Source organism: Grampus griseus (assembly GCF_964374135.1).
Source record: "Grampus griseus genome assembly, chromosome: 2".
Classification (NCBI taxonomy): Eukaryota; Metazoa; Chordata; class Mammalia; order Artiodactyla; family Delphinidae; genus Grampus; species Grampus griseus.
Window position 1 is genome coordinate 26,936,717 of NC_139018.1, and position 23,455 is coordinate 26,960,171.

Consider the following 23,455-nt stretch of genomic DNA (forward strand, 5'->3'; position numbering starts at 1 on the left):
GTGAACTTTCAAATTTATGTGATAAAAACAATTTTCAAATTTATGTGAATTTTCAAATGTATGTGAATTTTCAAATTTATGTGAATTTTCAAATGTATGTGATACATTGCCACAAAATATAAGCACTCCTGCTGACCCACATCCCCTCCAACACTTAGTACTGTCAAGTATCTTAATTCTTCCCTCTTTTAAGAGGGTGTAAAATCTCACTGCATTCTTCATTTATATTCATCTGATTAATAATGATGTTGAGCACGTTACCTCTTTTCTGATACCACTATTGGGTTGTCTTTTTCTTACTGAAGGAATCTTGCTTATGTTTTTACTTTTGTTTCCTACAATAAGGTGTTAAAGATGGTCTCCCTTATTCTATTCTAGAAGTTTAAAGTTTTGCACCTGAAATTGATTACATGGATAGTATGAGGCTGAGATCTAATTTCACTTTTCTTCCTGTATGGATAACCAATTATCCCAGAAGCATTTATTGAGAAATGCATCCTTTTCCACTATCTGCAATGCCATCTGTCATATATCAAACTTTCATCTATCTGTATGATTGCTTCCAACTTTCTATTCTGCTCCACTGGTCACTTTGTACCTTTTCAGATACTATATTTTCTTAATGATCATATCTTTATATTCTTAATAAGATACTCCTCCACCCTTTTCTCTTCTTCAGTGAGTTCTCACTATCCTTGGTCTTTTGCCTATCCATTATCATTTTAGAATTGGCTTGTCAAGTACAACAACAAAACTTGAGATTTTGGTTGGAACCTGTATTGAATCCAGAGATCAATTTGATGAGAACTGAAACATTTATGATATTAAGTCTTCCTATCCATGCACATCCTATTTATTCATTTATTTAGGTTTTCTCTGTCTCTAAACGAAGTCTTATAAAATTTCCTTATAAAAGTCTTTCCTAAATTTATCCCTAGATAGCTTATCATTTTTATGCATGTTGTTCTCTTGGTGATGTGGTTGTACAACAATGTGAATGCACTTAATGCCACAAGTGTATCTGTAGCTTATTTTCAGTTTTCTATGTAGATAATGTATTATCTGCAAATAAATAAATTTTATTTCCTCCCTTTTGATCCTTATGCTTTTAATTTCTTTTTCTTGTTTTATTATACTGGCTCTTGACCTCCAGTAAAACACTGAGTAGAAGAAATGTCAGTGGGCATCCTCTTCTTGCTCTTAACCTTAGAAGGAATGCTTTCGACATTTCCCCATTTACACTGATATCTCTTGTGAGATTTTGGCAGACACCCATTTTCAATAAAGAGGGTTTCCTTCTCTTCCTAGTATGCTGAGAGTTATTATCATGAACGAGTACAGAATTTTACCAAATTCTTTTTCTGCATCTACTAAGAGGATAAATACAGTTTTTCTCCTTCAATCTGCTGATGTGACAAACGACATTTATAGATTTTCTGTTAACCCCCTTCTGTATTCCTTGGATAAACTTGTTCATGGGATCTAATCTCTCTCATATAGTGCTAGATGTGGCTGGCTCATATTTTGATTAGAATTTTTGCATTGGTGTTCATAAATGAAGCTGATCTATAATTTCCCTCTCTAATACTGTCCTTAATTGGTTTTGTTATCAAGATTAAACTAGCCACACAGAGTTATTACTGTTGTCTCTTTTTCCATGCTCTAGAAGAGTTTAAGATTGGAATTATCCTCCCCTTGAAAGATTGTCAAAACTTATCTATAAAACCATCTGGGCCTCAAGTTTTCTTTGTGAGATTTTTTAACTACTGTATAACTTATTTTAATAGTTATAGGACCATTCAGGCTTTCTTCATCTTTTATTTTTTAATAAATTTTTTCTTTTCTTAAAAAAATTTATTTATTTATTATTTATTTGGCTGAGCCAGGTCTTAGTCGGGGCACGCGGGATCTTCATTGCCGTGTGCAGGATCTTTTTAGTTGCAGCATGCAGGATCTTAGTTGCGGCATGCATGAGGGATCTAGTTCCCTGACCAGGGATCGAACCCGGACCCCCTGCATTGGGAACGCAGAGTCTTAACCACTGGACCACCAGGGAAGTCCCTCTTCATCTTCTTGAACCAATTTTACTTACTTTTGTAGGCATTATCCACTTTGCATAGGTTTTCAATTTTATTGGAATAAAGTGGTTAACAGTATTCTAATATTTTTGTCACCTATGCTAAATTTGTATTTTCTGTCTGCTTTTCATTCCTTACATTATTTATCCATATCTTCTCTCTTTTCCTGATCGGTCTCACCAGAGGTTTGTCCACCTTCTTAGGCTCTTCAAAGAAATTTTGGCTCTGATATTTTCTCTACGGTACCTTATTTTTGAATTCTGTAATTTTTACTCTTGTCTTTGATTTTTATTTTTACTCTTATCTCTCTTTCTCCTTTATTTAGATTTGTAATATTGCTGTTTTTATAACATCTGAAATAGATATTTAGCACATTAATTTTTAGCCTTTCTTCTTTTCAAATATAAGTATTTAAGGCAGTAAATTTCCCTCCAAATACTGTTTTTCATTGCTCTCCACACATCTGAACATGAAGTTTTTTCACTGTCTTTCAATTCTAATAGTTTTACATTTATTTCCATTATGATCTCTTCTCTGAACTCTTTTAAATTTTTAAATATATAAGGATTTGTTATGTATCGTTGCTGTCGACATTCAATTTAATTGCAGTATGGACAGAGAATGTGGCTGTATATGATACCAACTCTGAAATCTGTTGTCTTATGATGTAGGACATGACTGTTTATTATAAACGTATCATGTGTGCTTAAGAAGGTGTTTTCTCTAATTATTGGGTACAGAGTATTATGAATGAGCAATAGATAAAGTTATCATCTTGTTCAAATTGTCTTTATCTTTGCTGATTTACAAAATCTGTGTATCTACTAGTATTGGACAGAAATATGTGGAAATCTCCCACTAAGACAGTAGATTTGTAGATTCCTCATTAGTTGTATCAATTTTTGTTTTATTTATTTGGAGGTTATTTTGTTAGCTGCACTTAGAACTGTTTTATCTTTCTGCTGAACTAAACTTTCTGTTTTATGTAATTACTCTCTGTATCTGTTAGGAAAATTTTCTCTCTTAAAGCCTAATATAAGCTAATATACACTAAATTAAGTTAGCATATATTAGCACCACCTTTATTCTGGTTGGTATTTACATGGTATTTCTTTCTTCATCCTTTTACTTTCAACCATTCTACGTCCTTATCTTTATATATGTCTTTCGTTGGTAAACAACATACAGTTAGATTTTTAAAAAATTCAATCTGACACTCTTCTAACAAGTTCAGCCCATTTATATTTATTTGATTCTTGATATATTAGGACTTGGTTTACCATCTTTCAAGCTTCCATTTCTTGCATTTTCTAAGCTTTGCACTTGTGTGCTTCTATGTTTGTGGGTGTTTCCCCCGACCCGATCCATTTTTCTTCTTCCCACATGTTTAAATTTCCATATTTTAATTTTTTCAGTGGTGACCTTTGAAACTTGATACTGTATATTTATCTTGAAAAAGTCTAAATTCAAAATAACATCTTGGGCTTCCCTGGTGGCGCAGTGGTTGGGGGTCCGCCTGCCGATGCAGGGGACACGGGTTCGTGTCCCGGTCTGGGAGGATCCCACATGCCACAGAGCGGCTGCGCCCGTGAGCCATGGCCGCTGGGCCTGCGCGTCCGGAGCCTGTGCTCCGCAGGGGGAGAGGCCACAACAGTGAGAGGCCCACGTACCGAAAAAATAAATAAATAAATAAATAAATGACATCTTAATCTCATCCCCAAACTATTCAATGACCACAGAAAAATTTGACTCCAATCACTTATAGGATATTATTGTTGTCAAGTATACTGTTGCCAACTATATATTGTTGTCTACTGCTGTTTAAGCCATTCAGAATATGTTCTTTGACCACAGTGGAAATAAGCTGAAAAGCAATCACAAAAAATAGAGAATGCCAACTATGTGAAGATTAAACAATATACTTATAAACAATCCATGGGTCAAGAAAGAAATCACAACGGAAATTAGGAAATATTTTTGAACTGACTAGCTTCTTCCGTTCCTTATCCTCCTCTGCGATAGGTATGAAAAAAAGGAAGGTTTAAAAAAGAAGTTCTGATGACAGCCACAAGGTACTGGAGACACTGACCTTACTGAATTTCTCTCACATGGGAGAAAAAATTTAAACCAGAGCATAATTATTATTGATTTTAGAAGATTAAATCATAAGAATAATCACTCAGAATTAGCACTAATACATATATACGTACATATTCATATGATGACTTATTAAAGTAGACCCTTTCATATCTCTGATTCAAGCTCCATATTACTATATCCATTTCATTTGAAATCAGACAATGATTAAGACATATAGATTGGCTACTTATAAAACATAGCTTAACTGTAACTCACCTTAACGTGGATATTACTCAGGTGTTTAAAAATCTGGCCAATGTTAAGATACTCGCTAATCTACAAATTCAACACAATCCCTATCAAAATTCCATCTGCCTATTTTTGCAAAAATTGACAAGCTGATCCTAAGGTTCATACGAAAATGCAAGGGATCCAGAATAGCCTAAACAATATGAAAAAGAAGAACAAAGATGGAAGAATCACCCTTGGTGATTTCAAAACTTACTACAATGCTATAGTAATGAAGACAATGTGGTACTCACATAAGGGCAGATATACAGATCAGTGGAATAGAATTGAGACTCCAGAAGTAAACCCTTACACTTAAGATTAAATGATTTTTGACAAGAGTGCCAAGACAATTCAACAGGAAAATAACAGTCTTTCAACAAAAGGTGCTGGGACAACTGAATAACTACATGCAAAAAAAGAGATGTTAAGACCTTTATGCCACACCATATACAAAAATTATATCAAAATGGATAAAAGACCTAAACTATAAAATTCTTAGGAAAAACATACTCAACAGAATGAGAGAAAATACTTCTAAATCATGCATCTGGCAAGGGACTTGTACCCAGAATATATAAAGAACACTTACAACTCAACAGTAAAAAGACAAATATCACAATTATCTCTTGACTATGCAGTAAGCTCCCAGTAAATAGAAGCCTTGTCTTACTCATTTCTTTACCCCCAGCACCTAAAAGAAGTTGTTTCATTTTCTTACCAGTGAATGAGTGCTACTGGACCAAATGCAAGACTCTTCCTTAGTCACATCAGAACTATGCACCCTGTGTCCCTTTACCTTTCAAAAGAAAAGCCAACGGGAAGAGATGGCATTCTTTTTTAACTGGGGCTGGGGAGAAGCTGACATTGTGGAGTGCCTTTCATTCTCTCACTCACCTGCCTTTGCTGAAGAGGGACGAGACAGTTTCTGGCTATAGATGTGCGCAGCACTTTGGAAAGAGGAAAAGGGGCCAATGGTGTAACTGCCTGATCGACAGTGCGGCAGGCCGGCGGGGCTCAGTATGTTCTGTGTCCCAGGATGGATGGAGGGAGAAGCACTGCCAGGGACTGTGCTCAGTAGAATTGCTGGCTGGTGAGCCATGCTGGGGATAGCTGGAGGAATCTGAGATAAAGAAGAATGGTGGCCTGGCCCTGGTGAGAGGTCAGAGGTGGTAATAACAGATGACAAATGGGTGTTGGGAATTTTCTGCAGAGGAGTAGCAGCAGGACCAGAGAAAGAAGTAGAGGAAGAACTGGTATAGACTAATTTAGCCTCTTTTTCTGCTGAAGTGGTAAAACCTGTTAAAACAAAACCAAACAAAAACAGATCATTTTAGGAAAAATTAATGTAAATTCTGTATGTAAACATGAAGCAAACATTTTTAAACATCAAAATAATCTTAGCATGAAACAGACATAATGAAAAATACAAACTTTAGGGAGATTCATCATGAACCTAATGAATACTGCACACTGAGACAATGTGGCAATGGAAACAGTTTATTTTTAGTCCCTTCTGAAAGCTGGTATTGGGACTACCTCCATCAACCAGAGCAGGTGCTTTACAAACGTTAGGGCCTCAGGACAAAGTTTCTGGTAATGACAGCTAACTCCTCTCCCTCTGATTTTCACCGTTCTAGAAAAAAAAGTGCTCAGAATTTTAAACATTAAGAAAGTGAGCAATTCCTTGGAAGGATAATAGGCTATGAGTAGACAAAAGGAAATTCTAAGGGAAAAGGAAAAACAAAGAAAAGGAGCTTTTTGGAGTAATGTCACACGCCCGAAAATCATTTAATATCTGATGACATTTTTTCATTTAGAGATTTATCAGAGAGCAGCAAATCTATGTAGGTTTGAAGTCACTCACGAGATAATTTATCAGAGTGAATTTCCGTTGCTTGTTGCTGCTTGGGCTGCTTTATTTTCACTTCTTCCATCGTTTCAGGGTGATCTGAAATAAGAAATAAATACTGAGCTTAGGCTCTGTTACTAATCAAATGCTACAGCATTGTTCTACACATAATTTTGTTTCCAAAATATAACACAACTAGTAATCAATGCTAGGAACCATTGCATTTCTCACCACACTTTTCCAAGGATGGCCACGCTCACAGCCCTGTTGAGTGGGACACCAACCAAATGATTCCCAACTAGTCCTAACCCCAGCTCCAGCTGACTGAATCAGGAAAAGATACCAAAACCCAGGGCAGCCATCCATGGACTGCCAACAAGCTAGAACATGCCTGGGAAAGAAAATGAGTAAGGGCAGTAAGATGCCTCTGTCAAGAATTCAGACTTGGGGAGCTAAGAGACCAAACTGGTCGGCGGTACACAGTGGAACAAAGAAGTCGTAATATATATGGACCAGGCAACTGCCAAGAGATAGAAAGAACAGCCCCAGTGTTTGTTGGCAAGATACCTGTTTACCACAACAGCTCTGTATCTTAATCTCCTTGGTTTTACTTGAATAAGCTGAGTGAGTTTGCTTATTAGACTGACTGATCAGTATATTCAATAACAAAATCACTCTAATAAAATAAATTTCCACCGTAATAAATTAGGTTTTTTTTCTACTACAGAATTTTGAAACAGAACAGCCAGAGCTAATCATATACTTAGAGAAATATTCCAAAAATCTTTCTCAAGGGCCAGGGTCATACAAAAACTTAAGACAGGCCATTTTACAGATCATCTTTCAGAATGAAAGAATAAGGACATATGAATTCTCTTCTGTCCATCACCACCAGCACAGGTAATACTGTCACACATTTGTTTGCTCATGTTTTTAACAAGTCCAGATACTACCAAATGTCATACTGTTGTTCCCTTGATTGAGGCCTTCCTACTGCCCCTCTAGTTATTCTTGATTGGTATTGCTAGGTACAGACATTATTATGTAAAGGTAGCCCTTAACACATGAAGCCCAGAATTTCCGAGGACGCATCTGTACAAACAGGTGCTGCTAGTACGTGCTGTTAGGGCTTCTCCATTACTACCAGGGGAGAAGATACTACCTGAATGCCAAGCTAGGACTTCACCTGCCTAGCACACTTCTCCCTACCCCAACCTCATTACAAAAACTCCTCAGCCTCCCTTTCTCAACACTGTTAGAGGGTCTTTTCAGAGATCCTACCAACCTTCTTCCTGTATTTACTCACCCAAGTTCATCCAGCAGACAATAAATCTTATAAAGTCAAGAATTGTGACAGTCCTGGTCCCTGTATCTCTAGCAACTATCACCATGTCTGACACATGATAGGTGTTCATTAAAAATATGTAGAAGGAATGAATGAACGGATAAACAAACTAGCTTTAGAACTTAGATACGTTAGGAAAGCTCAAAGAAGAGGGCTGGACTCAGAAGTATTTCTACTAATACAATACTTTAAGTGTACAGTGAGCTAAATAGGCTTTTGTAGACTAACCTCTGAAGCTAATCAGTTATTAAAACAGTAACACCGTTTCCTTGGGAAAACTCACTCTACATTTTAAATGACCGATATCCCCAGCTCTTTCCACATTAGACTATGATAGCCTTAAGAGTAGCAAAGAAATCTACATCTTTGAATCTAGGGGTTAGCATACTACAAAATTAGTATATTATCTATGTCTTATGCTTCCATCTAGATTTTAAATGAATCTTACACTTGAAGCACAAACTTTGTTTATAACTGAGTATTGCTGCTATTTTTTGATCATATGACATGAACTAGATAGTTTGGTCCACATCAATTCCAAATCCCCAATCATGGAGTTCCCCAGCAGTGACAAATTTTTGAAATGCATGGGAACATTGGGTTATCACAATGACTGAAGGAAGATGGTGACATTTAGGGCTTGGGACTATGGATATTAGACATTCCACCAGGTATGGAATAGTCCCACACAACAAAGAATTCTCCTACCCCAAATGCAAATGGTGATGAGCTGGAGGAACCAAAAAATTTAACAGGAGTGAGAAATAATCATTAGGAGAGGCAGAAGAACAGAGACTAAGAGCACAAGCTTTGAGTCAGGTAGAGTAAAGTTCAGATTCCTGTTCCACTGTATGGTGCAGGGCACCCTTGGGCAAGTTACTCTGTCTCTTTCAGCTCTGTTCCCTCATCTGTAGAGAAGTTTTATAATAGCACCTGCTCCATCTGGTTTTTGGAAGTAAAAAAATAAGATCATGTCCAGTAGACAGTAATATGAGCGCTCACTAACTGTTAGGTATTATTAGCTTGTCTTGAAAACAGCTCTCTGATGTTAATTTTCATGAAAAAAAAAATTAGACCACGTCCCTCTTGCGCTTTTAGGACAAAAACATAAGGCCTCCTCATCCCCTACCCACACACTGCAAAACTTTACCACCTTGGAGTCTATTAGTGCTTAGGCAACATATTATTTTTGGTTCCCCTTTGCACGTCTCATTTTTTCACTTGTTCTTCTTATTTTTCATTAATTAACCAATATACTTACCACCCTTTGCCCCGCTATCAGAAAAACTGTTGCTGTTTTTAGAACTTTTTGAGTGAGTCCCCAGGAAGACACTTGCAGACTTGTTTTTTTGTGTATAAAAAGTCAACACCTCCTCCAGTTCAGCCTCACTGAAATGGGGAGAGAAAGTATGGTTAGAAGGGGAAGGTGTTCTGGAAAATCTTTCTACCAGATTTTATTATGAAAATGGAGTAAGCTGAAGAAGGGGAAAATGAAAAGCACAAGCTGGAAACTCCCTATTAATAGATGGTAAAAAAGAAATATAAATGAAGCAGTCTGAAAAATTTAAAGCATGACAAGGTTTTATTCATTCCACAGTGAATATTCTACATCTGCACTGTCCAATATAGTAGCCACTAGTCATATGTGACTATTTAGATTTAAATGAATTAAAATTAAAGATTCAGTTCCTTGGTTACACTAGCCACATTTCAAGTACTCAGTAGCTACAACACAGAAAGTTCTATTGGACAGCCATGTTCTAAATCAGGGGTCAACCAACTACAGACAGTGGGCCAACCCTGACCAGCAGGCTGTTTTTGTATGGCTCCCAGCTAAGAACGGTTTTCATATTTTTAAAGAAGAGTATGCTATAAAGACCACATGTAGCTCACAAAGTCTGAAACATTTATTATCTGGTCCTTGGCAGTTTGTCCACCCCACTTCCAGATAATTGGAGTATATTCACTAAAGAAGCCACTTTGTCATAAATACGGAAACTCACCAGCGTAACCAAGGAAGATTTCCCTAACCATCTATACAGTGGAAACTGAACCAGATGGTCTCTAGGTCACTTCAAATATTGAAATGATATGCACTTTTTACGAACACCCACAAAATGGAAAGTGTAAGGAAACAGATGAGGGCCCATAGAATTCTTCCAGTAAACATACTATGATGGATTTTGTAAAATCTGTAGCAGCTCCTCAACGGCCTTTTGCATTTTTTTCCTGGAGCCTGGCTATGTTCCAGATAAGTGGCCTTCAAATAAGCAAAATATTCCTGCAATATTACAAAGAACCTGTATCCTATCTTCAGAATACACTGTAACGACAACCTTGGAAACTGCTCCTATGGATCTCAGAGTAAACCCCAAGGCCTCCAAAGTAGCAAAGAATGGCCTGGCTAATTGGATCAAGATAGAGAGCTGAATGCTGAGATTTTTCAACCCCTAAAAGCTAACCTTAAGCATGAAGGACTTGTTTTCTTTTATATCCATTAGGCGTAACCCTTACAGTGCTGAGAAACTGCCCATTCCTCAAGCCACTCAACGTAGGCAAAATGTAGTCATCTCCACTGCATCAGTAGGTCAGGGCTAAATTCAGATCCAGTAAACACTAGACACCTCTAACTTCAGCTTTCCGAAGTGCTCCCTCAGCCCTTAGAGTGGTGTGTACTTTGAAGCTGTCTAGAAATACAGCCCAGATGCCCAGCAGCAGTGTTTTGATAACTAAAACCATGACAACAGCCAATAATTGGCTGAGATATAGAGAGATCAAGCCTATGAAACCCTTCTTCTCCTTCTAAGAGTGATTTTATTCACATCCATATGTTAGAAACAAGGGGCTACTGGGAATCAATGGGGCAGTGTGGAAGGCAGAATAAGATACTTTTTATTAAGAATGTCTTGTACCTTGCTTGTCTGATGAACTCCTGAAAGTTTTCCGTATTCACCCCATCTTCCTCTTCTTCCTCAAGTTTCTTCTTCGATTTCTTTCCAGCCATTTGTTCTGTTTCCTATCCAGTCCCCAACCCCACAGAAAAACAAGATAAAACTGACTCCTGATAAATGCATACTTCATCGTCTGGTTTCATTACCCTTGGGTTAATTTGTCTTTATAGTAAAGACATTTAATTCCTCCATGTACTTTTGCCACCTATAAATCTGATATATTATTTTCTGTCATTATTTCATGAAACATTTTAGAGTTTCCAAGTAAGAGTTGCATAATAAATATAAATTTTTATCATGTTTTTACTTTTTACTCAGGTAGCCCAGTGAAAAAAGAGCTTGGTAATGTCTGTGGTCACACTTGAAGCTTTAATAGAATGACAACAGAGACACTGTATTTTGTTACAGTTAGGGAGAGGAAAGATAGGTCTTGGAAGATACTCCTATAGTAGTATGCAAATTGAGTAAATTCTTTACTTATGTAAGTTGTCCCAAAATTCTCAACAGAGCTGGAGTAGCTATGTAGCTATGGATTTGATGTGTTGATACTGTACCGACCATTCCACACATTTCACAAAAGCTATTTAAATTTCCAGACCTCAGCTTTCCTTTCTGAAAAATGACCATGTTCCCCGCTCCCCCCACCCCAAAATGACATTTCTAAAGCATTCTATGACCCTTGGATAAAAGGTGCTTTGCAGACTATTCTCACTAAATAGTCTATTTTCTGGGCTTGGTTGTAAAATGAAGTCACTATCTAAAATGTTCTAGAGAACAAAGTGTAACTCACTCAGGAAGGAAGACTGTGTCTCTGTATTAAATCCACAGTTCAAATTTGCTCTCAAATAGTCAATTCACCACTGTCTCCAGGCACAATAACGACAATGCAAATTCACATAGCCCAGGATTCATCTCAGGTGCAACAGCACTCAAAAGGAATGTGCCTTTGGATGAGACTGAACTACGGCCCCTGGGCCTTCACAAGTAGTCAAAAGTAGCTTTTCAGACCAGCTGGTTAGGGAGTGACGTCCTGCTCCCCATAACGTCCCACAAAGCACGTGATAATGCTAAAAGGGAAGAAGAACCTCTCCACTCAGCTGGACAAAGGCTTCTAGCCTGTTTCTGACAGTGCGTGGCGATCCAAAGCACAAGACTAACAGATGAACCACCTACCTTGTTGTACACAATGATAAATTCACCCAGGTGGTGGGCCAGGATTCTTCTGCGCTCCAGAAGTGCCAGTCTCCGACTGGGTAATACCATCCTCAGTGAGTGCTGGAGGTTACTTGATGCGCGCTTGAGGAAACGAACCACTAGCTCCTATAAATTAAAGAGTCATTGGGGGAAAAAAAGAAGGCATTGTGCTTAAGCAACAGAAGACAAGCTACAAGGGGATTACACAATAGAGAGATAAGAAGAGGTATACTATACACTTCAACAAATAAGACCCAGAGCAAACATACTAGGTATAGCAAGGACACAGTAAGACACGAACAAAATGAAACAAACATATCCTCTTCCTTTAACAAGCTGGCAGTGGGAAAATCAAAATCAAGTATGTGTGCAAATAACTATGTAATAAAGTAGCAGCTGTAAAAGTACAATTCATATATACATAGTACTATAATAATTCAAAGTGCAGCTATCACTTCCAATAGGGTGGTCAGAGAGAGATACTTAGGGAAAGTAATAGGTAGAGGAAACTAAAACCATGGATCAAGTCATCAAAGGTGAGAAGGGAGAGAAAGAATACAGAAATACTGACACTCAGAGGTCGGAAAGAGGAGGAAGAATCAGAAAAAAACAAACAACCACCACAACAAACCATGACAGAAACATCAGAAATGTAGAAAGAAACACGGGAGAAAACAGTGTCATGCAAGCCAAGGGAGGAAGGCTCCCATGTCACAGTTTCCAAGAGGCTGGAGCAGGAAAGGACCACAACCACTTTCAGCAGAGTAAAGGCGACAGAAAGTAGAGGTTAAGAAACGAATGGATACTGAAGAATACAGGTGAAGAGCAGAAACTACTGATTTAAAAAGTTTAGTGACTAAAGGAAAGAAAGAACTGTTACCAGGCTTGCAAGGCGATAGCTTTTTATTTATTTTTTCTTCCCCAAGAATAAGGATGCTTTTAGAGTTGGGGGTTGGCAAAGAGGGCATAGTGAAAGGTCATTAAGGGGTAGCAGGGATACATCTCACTTGAGATGGGGCAAAGGATTTTGAAATCTGAACAGATACCAATCAGATCATTCATAACATCACAAATGCTTCAAAGAGAGATTCTTGCAGGGCCAAGGGCCTTAAAGATAGTAGTTCCCCGCACCCAACCCCCAAACATAGTAAAATTGCCTGAAGATGATGGATTTGGGGAACTTCTGTCGATGTGCCTTCTGTGAATTACGTGATAAAGAAGCTCTAAACCTAACTTGGATCAGAGAAGGCAATTCTACACTCACCTTCCTCATAAACAAGATCACTGCCACAATCATCAGGTAATGCCTTAGGGTTTGTTGTTTAGATAGATTTTCAAACAGGAATGCACACAACTGATACTAAGTTCTGCAGTGATGATCCTAAATATTCTTATAAAAAGCCCCATAGAAATCCTGTGTGAATCCCAAGTCAGCAGTTGCAATAGTTATTCTCTTCTGAGCTATTTTTTTCTTCTTGAATTTGATTTTGGTTCACTGTCCTTTGGTGACAATTTACTCCAACATAAAGAAACAGTCTCATAACCAGAGGGTTGGATTTCATAGGTCTACCCTGCTGTCTTTACTATAGGCTGGTTTAAGCTGTTATATTAAAATATTATTTTTTCACAGTGAAGCAGACAAACTGACTCTCAAAAAGGCAGTTTCAATTTTCCACTTGGAAAGAGCAGAGCTAACATTTTCCATTGATGGTTGAAAAATTACTCACAACACACAAGGTTTTATCTCTGGGTTGTATTGGCTACTTTAAATTCACAAGTTGTTTTCTGGGATATCCATCATGCTTTTATAATACGCCCAGCATATTGTACGCCTCTTATATGTGGAGAACTGAAAATTACAGTAGGATCACCATTGAGCTGGACAAAGAATGCAGCTTTCTCAGACTTAATGGTCCTTCTCTTTTCAGTGACAGATTCCTGTGGTTAAAAAGCCTAAGGAAGGGCTGTGGCTTCTTCTATATGCGTTGACCTTACCAAAGAGCTTGAAGCTCCCTGTCATTCTGATCCAAAAAGAAAAACATTGCTAGTATATTAAATTTTAGGCAGGTTCGAATGATCAATATACAGTAAAAATTATTACACAAGTTTGTTTCCAGTAATCTAAGACTTTTATAAAGTGACAACTAGTAAAGAAAAAAACGTTAAAATGGAGGATGGTACATTCTCAGAGGGCCCATGATAAAGTGTTGATTTTCAAAGAGCTAACTTGACCCCCCAGGACAGAAAATAAATGCCTTATGACCCATGGAAATAGTGCAAGAGCAAATAATGTGCAATTGCAACATTTGAGTTTAAGTTCCAGTTTCAGCAAGTATGAGCTACAGGACAACAGGCAAGTTACCCCCTTCCTCTAGGTCTTTGTTTCCTCATCTGCAAATGGAGATGACAGTGCCTATATCAAAGAATTAATAAAATGTGAAGCTGCTTGAGAAAGGACTCTGCAAATCGTTATTCCTTTCTAGGGCTTTGCACAGGCCTGACATCTAATAAGCAATCAATTTCCATTTTCTGAATGAAGTAAATTAATGCCCTCAACACATACTGTGATGAACATGGCTCCAGATCCAAGATTCACTTCACAGAAAAGTAAGAGAAATCTGCAAGCTGTACTGTGGAATAATTCTTTCACCACAAGTATACTGTTCTTTATCTTAGTATAGGAAAAAAAAGAAAAGAAGGAAGTAAGGAAGTAAGGAAGGAAGGAAGGGAGGGAGGGAGGGAGGGAGGGAGGGAGGGAGAGTAAGAGAAAGTAAAAAGGTTCCAACAAGAAGAGCCTCACCATCTGTTCATCTTCTTTGGCAGCCCAACTGGCACTGAACGTTTGACCTCCACTGTCTTTCATCAGTCGGATTTGAACATGCTGGAGATAGGCAGAGAATGCTATTCGGGCCTGCACTTTGCTACAGAAATCCAAAACAACATACCGTTATGAGACAGAATGGTGCACCTACCAAATGTGTGCTTGCCTCTCTCAAAGTGGCCTTTGAGGATCCTTCTATTAGGATGGCTAAGAAAAATGAAGCCCATCATACAGTCACTGAGTAAAGATTCCTTCTACCCAGTACATGAGATTTCTTTTTTTCTATTTAAAGAATCAGAGATGGAGAATCCTACTTATTTTCTCATTATTACCATGGGGTGGGGGGCAGGGGGGAAATCAAGCAAGAATAGAGAATCATGTTTCCTACTCTTATACCTTATCTCTTGGAACTTTTAAACAACTTTCTCGGGGAAATGGACAGGAAAAGTACCGAATTTTCACAAGAACCTTTGTATTGATACAGAAAGGTTTTTCTGCCTTGGAAGCCCTTAAAAACATACTTATCAGTTAGTATAAAAGTATGGCTTTTGCTATAGCAACTAATTTCTGGTGTGCAAAAGCCTCCAAAGCAGGAAACAGATAAATCCTACAAAGGAACTTTGGGACCAAATTTAAGGTCAGGCTTTTCTCAACTACAAGACGGGAGTGGCTGGAGCCCAGAACAAATGAGTGAGGTCCAACGGAGTTTGGCATAGATGCACTGACCGGCTAGGATGAGCCCAGATGTTCAGGGGGAAAAAGAAGTCCACACATATAGTAAAAAGCACCTCAGCAACATCAGTGAAGAAGCCAGCTGATTTCTGCTTGGTGGTCTAGGTTGGAAACAAGGAAATCTGATCAAGCTATCATTTAGAAGACAGGAGTACCAGAGAAACACTGATGACTTTCACTTCGGCTGCTAACTGCAGCCGATCTGTTTTCTTTCAGGAGAGACTGTAGTTACTTCAGCTGCTTGGCCTTCTGACATGCTAGCCAAAATTACATCAGCGAAGATTAGGGCCCAACACAAACTTTGTTTACAATCCTCACACATGCAATCACTGAATGCTTTCTACTCACTGTTCCCCCAAGGTTAGGACGAAGGACTTGTCCAGAGTAAACTGGAAATCCTAGGAGGGTCTACATCTATCTTCTATGTGTGTGCTGGAAGGGAGAGGAGTCAGGTTGGGGAGTAGATTTGCTTTTCAAGCTCTTCAGAGTATGAAATATAAGGCTACATCTTTGTTATTAACAGGAATAGTTTATGGGAGCACAACATGATTTTGAAATTTATATTTTCAAATGTTTTTCATCAAGAAGAACACTTAAAATCCTTGTTCTGGAGACCATATACACTTTCCCCTCAACCATTCCCATAAGCTAATTATTTTCAGGTCAAAATAAATGAAAAAAGACTCTCCATTTTGGTCAACAAATTCACTTGCAATAAAGTGAGTTAAAAATGGCACGTTTCAGACACCTCCAAATGTAGCAAAATACCCAATTTTATTGACTATTTCCCTAATATTAAAATATGAAGGTCTTTTGGATAAGGGAATTACTGCTTGGAAGTTGAGATTTCAATCAACCTTTTGTTGCAAATCACTGTTGTAAATCAAACGAACAAGAACTGAGTTTTCCATCTCTAAAAATCTTACTAGAGATCTGTGGGATGTTAATCCTGAGGTTGTCCCTAAGGTATTGAACACATTGGTCAGCTAGTAATCTGTAACTGACAAACCAAAATAATAGAATAATTTACACCAAAGAAATCTATTTAAAAAAAATAAAAGCCTATGGAGATCCTCAGTATACAAAAATATACAACTAGTGGGCTGGGGCCTGGAGCCTTGAATCCTTGCCATGGAACACCCCCAGATCCCTCAGTAGCCACTGAGATGCTCCACAGAATTATGGGCAGCTCCAGGGAACACAGTTTGAAAACCACTGATTTATTACATTAACACACCCTGCAATTACAAGAATTTACTCTTTAAAAGTAAGATCCGTAAGATTTATGAATAACTAATTTATTTCTACAACATCTAAGTAGAATTTTATTGCTGGAAAGGACATTAGAATATAGTCCAGTGGTTTTCAAATGTTCTATTTCAATTCAGTGGACTCCTCCTTCCTCTCTAGAGAGCACAGTTTGAAAAACCTGTCTATGTCTAACCCCATACCCTGGCCTAACGAAAAGAAAACTGAGGCCTAGAGAAGCTCTCTAACTTGCCTGTGGTCACACTGCCAGTTGGCAAGCACTGAAAAGCCAGAGTCAAGTCTTCTGACAGAGCCCTCTCCGCTCTCCACTAACGCAACTACTCTCATTCTCCACGCACCATTCCAAACTATAACTCTACCCTCCAACCCCCTAAATGCCAATATCACCCTCCATCCTTGCAGTATAAGAACTGACCTCTAGCTTAGAAACTAAAGGCCATCATGCTTATATAACTACACTTCCTGCCTCTTTAACCTCTAACTACTGCATTCATTACAGGAAGAGACACCCCTCCATTGGCCTCTTCCTACCTTCCTTTAGGACAATATATCCATTTCTGTATCTCTAATTCTTTTACCATCAAAGCCTTCCCCTAATCTCTAAATAAGCTCCAGAATCCCAGAATCGTTTTTCTCTTAGCTTGCTCCCTCTCTCTGATGAGTTCTCACCTGTCTTTCATTCATTGTCAAACTCGCTGAAAGAGTTAGTTCACACTTGCTTTCCTATTTGCTCAGCTCACAAGTTCTCTTCTACCCACAAAGTCCACCCCCAGGTCATAAATGCAGGAGACTCTTTTCAGGTCTCATCCTAACTTGGGCTGCCAGAGGCACTCTATAGCTTGAAACTCTCATCTTGTAGCTTTTCTATACTGTCTCCTCCCAGTTTTATAGCTACCACTCTAACTGCTACTTCTTGGTCTCTTTACTATTAAACACTGGTTTTCCCCAGGCCTCAGTTCTCTTCCTTTTCTCCTGTCTATGCCTGCTGAACTAAACTGAAATGGACAAGCTCATCTACTCTGAAGTTGTACAGTCCTGTTCAACTCTGACTTTCAAAGCTGTATTTTCACCTATCTACTGATCATCTTCATCCCAGAGCACTTCCACCTCACCGTGTCCCAAATAAAACACATTCTTTCTATCATGAAACCAACTCCTGTGCTCCTTATATTGACTGATGGCAGCACCAAGTTACCAAACTTGGAAAATTCAGTCTCTTTGGAATTCTTGCATCTACAGGGACCAAGCCCTACCAATTTTAACTTGCAAATTTCATTAACTCCAACCCATTCTCTTCATTCCTATAGCCATTGCTCTGATCAGGACCTTCATCTTCCTGGCTCCGGACTACTTTAACAGTCCCTAACTCAGCTCTCTACCCTTAGTTCTCCTCTTATCAATCACTTTCCCACAATGCAACCAGAATTTACTCTCTTTTCTTTTTTTTTTTTTACATCTTTATTGGAGTATAATGGCTTTACAATGGTGTGCTAGTTTCTGCTTTATAACAAAGTGAATCAGTTATACATATACATACGTCCCCATATCTGACCATATCACACATCTGCTTAAAAATTATCCATCTAGGAAATAAAGTCCAGGCTCCTCTATGGCACTTTATGATCAAATGACATCCAATTTTTTAGTCTCACTTCTTATTGCACCCTTTTCTCCATGTAACGTCACACCACTAATCTGTATTTCTCAAACTTGCCAAGCTCATTCCAATTTCAGGTTCCTTATACTTGCCGGTCTGCCTGGAATATTCTGTTCCCTGATATTCACATGACTTACTCCTTCTCATCATTTAGGACTCACCTTAAAGCTTACCTCTCCATGCCCAAAGCACCAGAAGCTACAGAAACTTTCTGTCCAATTACACTCTAATACTACACCCTATTTTATTGTCTACACAGCACTTCTTACTGCCTGAAATTACCTTGTTTCTTTGTTTACTGTCAGTCTTCCCCACTAGACTGTGGGCTCCACGACTGTTTGGTCTCCACCGTAACACTATACAGCCCAGCACAATTCCTGGTATAGATCAAGTGCTCAATAAATATTTGTCGAGGGACTGAATGAATGACTGTACTATCACCCCTCTGTGCCTTTATTCCCTCTACTAGCACTCCCATACTTAGCTGTCACCTCCCAAATCCGGAAAGCCTACCTATCGGGGAAGGCCTGGTTCAAATATTGCCTCTTCCCTAATGTCTCTCTAGCCCTCCCGAGCAAGACCAATCACTCCTTTTCCTGTGCCCTAAGAGCCCTTTGTCCATACTGGGGTCATAGCCCCCGCTCTTTAAGTGTCCCCACTCTAAGCCATGAACTGCTTGAGCTCCCTGCCTCAGTCACCTTGTCCTCTTAAGTCACTAATGCTGAAACCCAACAAATATTTGTTGAGCCAATGAGACCTGCGTTTGTATCACAGTTCTAGACCTTGGACAAGCAACTTCTCTAAGGCTCAGTTTCCTTGATAGTAATAATATCAAATCACAGTCATTAATTCACAGGATTCCTGTGCATAAGAAATGAAAAATGGCTCTAAGGCCACAAGCACAATACCCTGGTACACAGTACAAATTAGCTGTTTTCAGTTTTGCTATTATAATTAGGAAAGGTACATACCTAAGGTTGCCATTATCTCGCAGAATCTGCATCAGGTTAAATTTAGGCTCTGGTTCCTGAGTCTCGGTTTTGCAGCACTGTTCACCTTTGTCATTCCATTCAGGAACTTTCATGGCATGTTCTCTGGGTGAATTTTCTACCATAACAGTCAGTGAGGCTGTGTGTTTGGCTTGATTTTCTCCGAGGGACCCTGCAGACTCCTCCTGGGAAGCTTCCTGTTCGTCATCTTCACTGTCTAAGGCAACTTCTTCCTCCTCTTCACTCTCTGTCTCAGTTTTAACATTCATTTCAGCTGGTTGGGTAATCACTAAATGCGAAGAATCACTAATGTTGCTGAAAAAAGGATTAAATTTTCCTCTCTCCCAATACCTTCCTTTTATCTTTTCAGTAAAAACCCACTTCTAAATCAGACCACAAATAATGCACAAAATTAACAACATACACACGTCCCTCTTATATATTCTAAAAGCCTATTAACGATCTTCATTAGAGTTGATGTTTCTCATGGTAATACCAATGGTTCTCTCATAACTTAAGGCAAAAACCCTTTTCGTAGAGTAATCTCTATAGCGTGTTAGAGGTTTTCAGAAGGGCATCTTTCACGGGGGTACAATAAGCAGGGGAATATCTTTCTATCATATGTTTATCCATTATCCTTCTCCTTCACTGCCTTGGAAGGTCTATGAGGACAAGGACCATAGCTTTTTTATTCACCAATGAAACCCCAGTGACTAATGTGCTTGATACAAAAACAAGAGAAGGAGGGAGAAAAAGGAAGTCAATTCGTCAGTGACAAACAGATCTGTAACAAGGGAGATTCTAGGAGAGAAAGAAATTCCCCTTTTTCTGTTCATGTTTAAAATACTTACACAATTCAGCAATGTCAAAGGATGAACTGGACTGCATACCTAATCATGAAAAACCCAAACAATGATGCTCATTGGGTTCCATTGAACTTAAGCTAAGTATCAGGTAGTTAAATGATGCTGTAAGAGTAAGAACAAAGGCCAAAATGTGTGCACTTCGGATATTCTTCAATACAAATATCACAGAATGGAAGGTTTAAAAACTTATTATCCTTTTGAAACAAGTTTCCGAGGAAAAAGACTATATCAAAAAAAGTAAGCGCATGTGGTCAGAAAGTTCTGATTCATTAAGTGTTAATTAAGAAGCTGATTAAATCGGTCTGACAGGACACAGATCATAGAGCTTGGTGGAAGCTCACCAGCCGGTACCTGGGTATTTTGGCCGCATTGCCCTCAATCTGCCACTCCGTCGTCGACGTTTTCGCACCTCCAGAGACAGGAGCTTCCTCTCATAAAGAGCAGCGTGCAGCTTGGCCCTTGAATTCATACTCTCTACCTTCAATTCCGGTGCTCCATCAACCACAATTCTATGGGAAAAAACATGGTAGCTAGAGCCTTCAGAAAGTTCTCTCCTTTATTCCAAGGCTAAGTTTGACAGGACTCTGTAATGATGTCAGGCCAGGCATGGTTACTCTAGTGAATTCTAAAATGTTTGAAATGGGAATACTGGAATCTACATTAGAATTTCACTAATGGGCTATCTGAATTTGTTAAATGTTCTGAACGAAAATATATCTGAAGACAATGTTTAAGTACTTTTAAGTATTCAGTAATACTGGCTGACTATTCAGTACAGAGATCATAAAGTGCTACCCAACTATGCCTTAAGAATGACTAGAGATACTGGTTAACACTTTAATTCTCACTAAGCTGGTGATGGCTAGAGGTGTACTTATTATTTTATTTATTCATTATAACTTACTCAGAATTACACAAATATTCCTTTGACATATATAGTATTTAATAAATACAGATTTAGCACAGGTTGAGATGAGAGGAATGGCTGATAATCTGTGAATATGGCAGCACAGAGCTGAATGAGACTCACAGGGAAAGCATCTTCGTGAAAAGTCACCAAGACCTTGGGACGCACCAAGCCTCAAGTGCTCCTACAGGAGGAACGTCCCTTAGAGCGTACTTGGTTACAGGAGGAGCTGGGGAGAGGCGGCAGGGACTCTCCAGGTATTGAGTACAGGTCAGGAGTTAGGGTCAGAGGCACAGACAAGGGAAGGCAGCAGATGCAGGACAACACCAAATTCCATCAGATCACGGACGGGAAATGGGATGAGGAGAGGGAATGGCTACAGGTACATTAGGCATTAGATAAAATAAATCATACATTAGGTTAAGTGACAGGAATCAGACCCAATCCACACAAGGACCGGGCAAAGTACAGCACAGGCAGAGATAACCAGGTCACAAAAGAGAGACAGGGTTCTCGGTCACTAAGTCAGAAAAGACGTATCCATGTTAGTGTCGGAAAGCAGGCAGCCAACTCTGTATACCCAGAACTCAAGATCTAACTGGTTGGCTCTGAACTCTCTCTCTTGTGAACTCTTCACAACTCAAAGCGTATTCCCTTTGAGGTGGAAATTCATCCTCATTCCTCTGGGAGTTTTCAGTCCCTGAGTATGATGGAAAGGCTGTGTCTTTTGGTCCAGTTAGGACTTTTAGAGATTTCTGGGTGGATGAACTGGATAGTAAGTATTTTGAAGGCCTCCCCTCTAAAGCGGGAAATTGAACCAAGAACTGGGAAGGTCCTGGGGTGCAGAAAAGGGAGGCAAATTAATAAACTTTAAAAATAGTTCAACCCCAGTTTATCATAGTCTCAACAACTGAACATTACCCCCTCACACACACACACAGTTATGAAAATAGATTTTTGGCCAATTAAATAATAAAGAAAATAAAACAAATCTGATATTTTAAAATAACAACTATAAGCTTCTAAGAAACCCTGAACAGACATATAAATCACAACTATTACAAGGAATGGAGGTAGGGAATGCTGGGGAAAGAAACAGAATTATAGTTCTATAGAGGCAAGGCCCACGCTTGTCTTGTTTCTCATTGGGTCAGTGATGCTTATGAGAGTGCTCAGCACGCAGCTGACATACCATAAATACTTCTGAATTAATAAACAATTGAATTCCCCATAAGTTGTAATAGCTTTTATCTATGTCTACTTTATTTCATTTTCTACACTTTTACTATGAAATATTTAAACAAATAGAAAGGTTTAAAGAATTATACAGTGAACATCCATACACCCACTGGCCAGCTTCTACAGTGAATATCTTACTATATTTGTTTCATCACATATATATCCAATCTTCTCTTCTTCTATCCATCCATCAGTCCACTTCATTTTTAAAGCATTTCAAAGTTGCACAAAGACATCAGTGCACTTCACTCCTGAACACTTTAACACTCAAATCATTAGGATCTAGAGTTCAATATTTTATAGGGCTTTGAAAGTTTTTTCTCTTTTCTTTTTTTTTGGGGGGGGCGGGGGGAGCTAAAAATGACACACAGTGAAACATCCAAATATTAAATGTCCATATGTCCATCTGATGAGACCTAGAGCTATATGACCCAAACTCTAACATTGCTATCCCCTCAGAAAGTTCTCATGCCCCTTCCCAGTAAATCTCTCCCTCATACTCCCAAAGGAAACCGTTCTGAATTTTTGCATCACATGTTAGGTTTGCCGGTCCTAGAACTTCATAAAGATGGAATAGTATAGTATGAACCCTTTTGTGTTGTCTTTCATTCAGCATGTTTTTGAGATTGATCCATGTTGTGAGTATCAGTGTGGATCCTTTTTTTTGATGAGGATTAGTCCAGTGTATGAATAATCCACAGTTCACCTATTCCCCTATTGTTGGACACCAAAGCTGCTTCTAGTTTTGGAATATTATGAATGAAGCTGCTATGACCATTTTTGTACAAGTCATTTTGTGGTTATGCTTTTCATTTCTTCTGAGTAAAGATCTCAGAGTGGAATTTTCTAGGCTAACAAACTGCCAGACTCTAAAGTGCCTGTACCGGGCTTCCCTGGTGGCGCAGTGGTTGAGAGTCCGCCTGCCGATGCAGGGGACGTGGGTTCGGGCCCCGGTCCGGGAAGATCCCACATGCCGCGGAAAGGCTGGGCCCGTGAGCCATGGCCGCTGAGCCTGCGCGTCCGGAGCCTGTGCTCCGCAACGGGAGAGGCCACAACAGCGAGAGGCCCGCGTACCGCAAAAAAAAAAAAAAAAAAAAAAAAAGTATTAAAGTGCCTGTACCAGTTTATGCTGCCAGCGACAATTTATCAGAGCTCCATGAGCTCCACATCCTCACTATTTGATGTTGT

At 38.9% G+C, this 23,455-nt stretch overlaps 1 protein-coding gene across 5 annotated transcripts in view; it reads right to left on the reverse strand.

The window, feature by feature from the left end:
- TTLL5 (tubulin tyrosine ligase like 5) overlaps positions 1–23,455 on the reverse strand; it is a gene marked incomplete at its 3' end in the record, with an annotated part of 304,702 nt that overhangs the window by 175,112 nt on the left and 106,135 nt on the right. For all 5 annotated transcript variants that reach the window (XM_082648276.1, XM_082648272.1, XM_082648275.1 and 2 more), the window contains 8 exons: positions 20,473–20,630; positions 19,238–19,544; positions 14,588–14,708; positions 11,767–11,913; positions 10,555–10,658; positions 8,904–9,031; positions 6,313–6,396; positions 5,343–5,744 (listed from right to left, as the gene is read on the reverse strand). In XM_082648276.1, the coding sequence (XP_082504402.1) occupies positions 5,343–5,744; positions 6,313–6,396; positions 8,904–9,031; positions 10,555–10,658; positions 11,767–11,913; positions 14,588–14,708; positions 19,238–19,544; positions 20,473–20,630 (1,451 nt within the window). The remainder of the gene's footprint in view (positions 1–5,342; positions 5,745–6,312; positions 6,397–8,903; positions 9,032–10,554; positions 10,659–11,766; positions 11,914–14,587; positions 14,709–19,237; positions 19,545–20,472; positions 20,631–23,455) is intronic.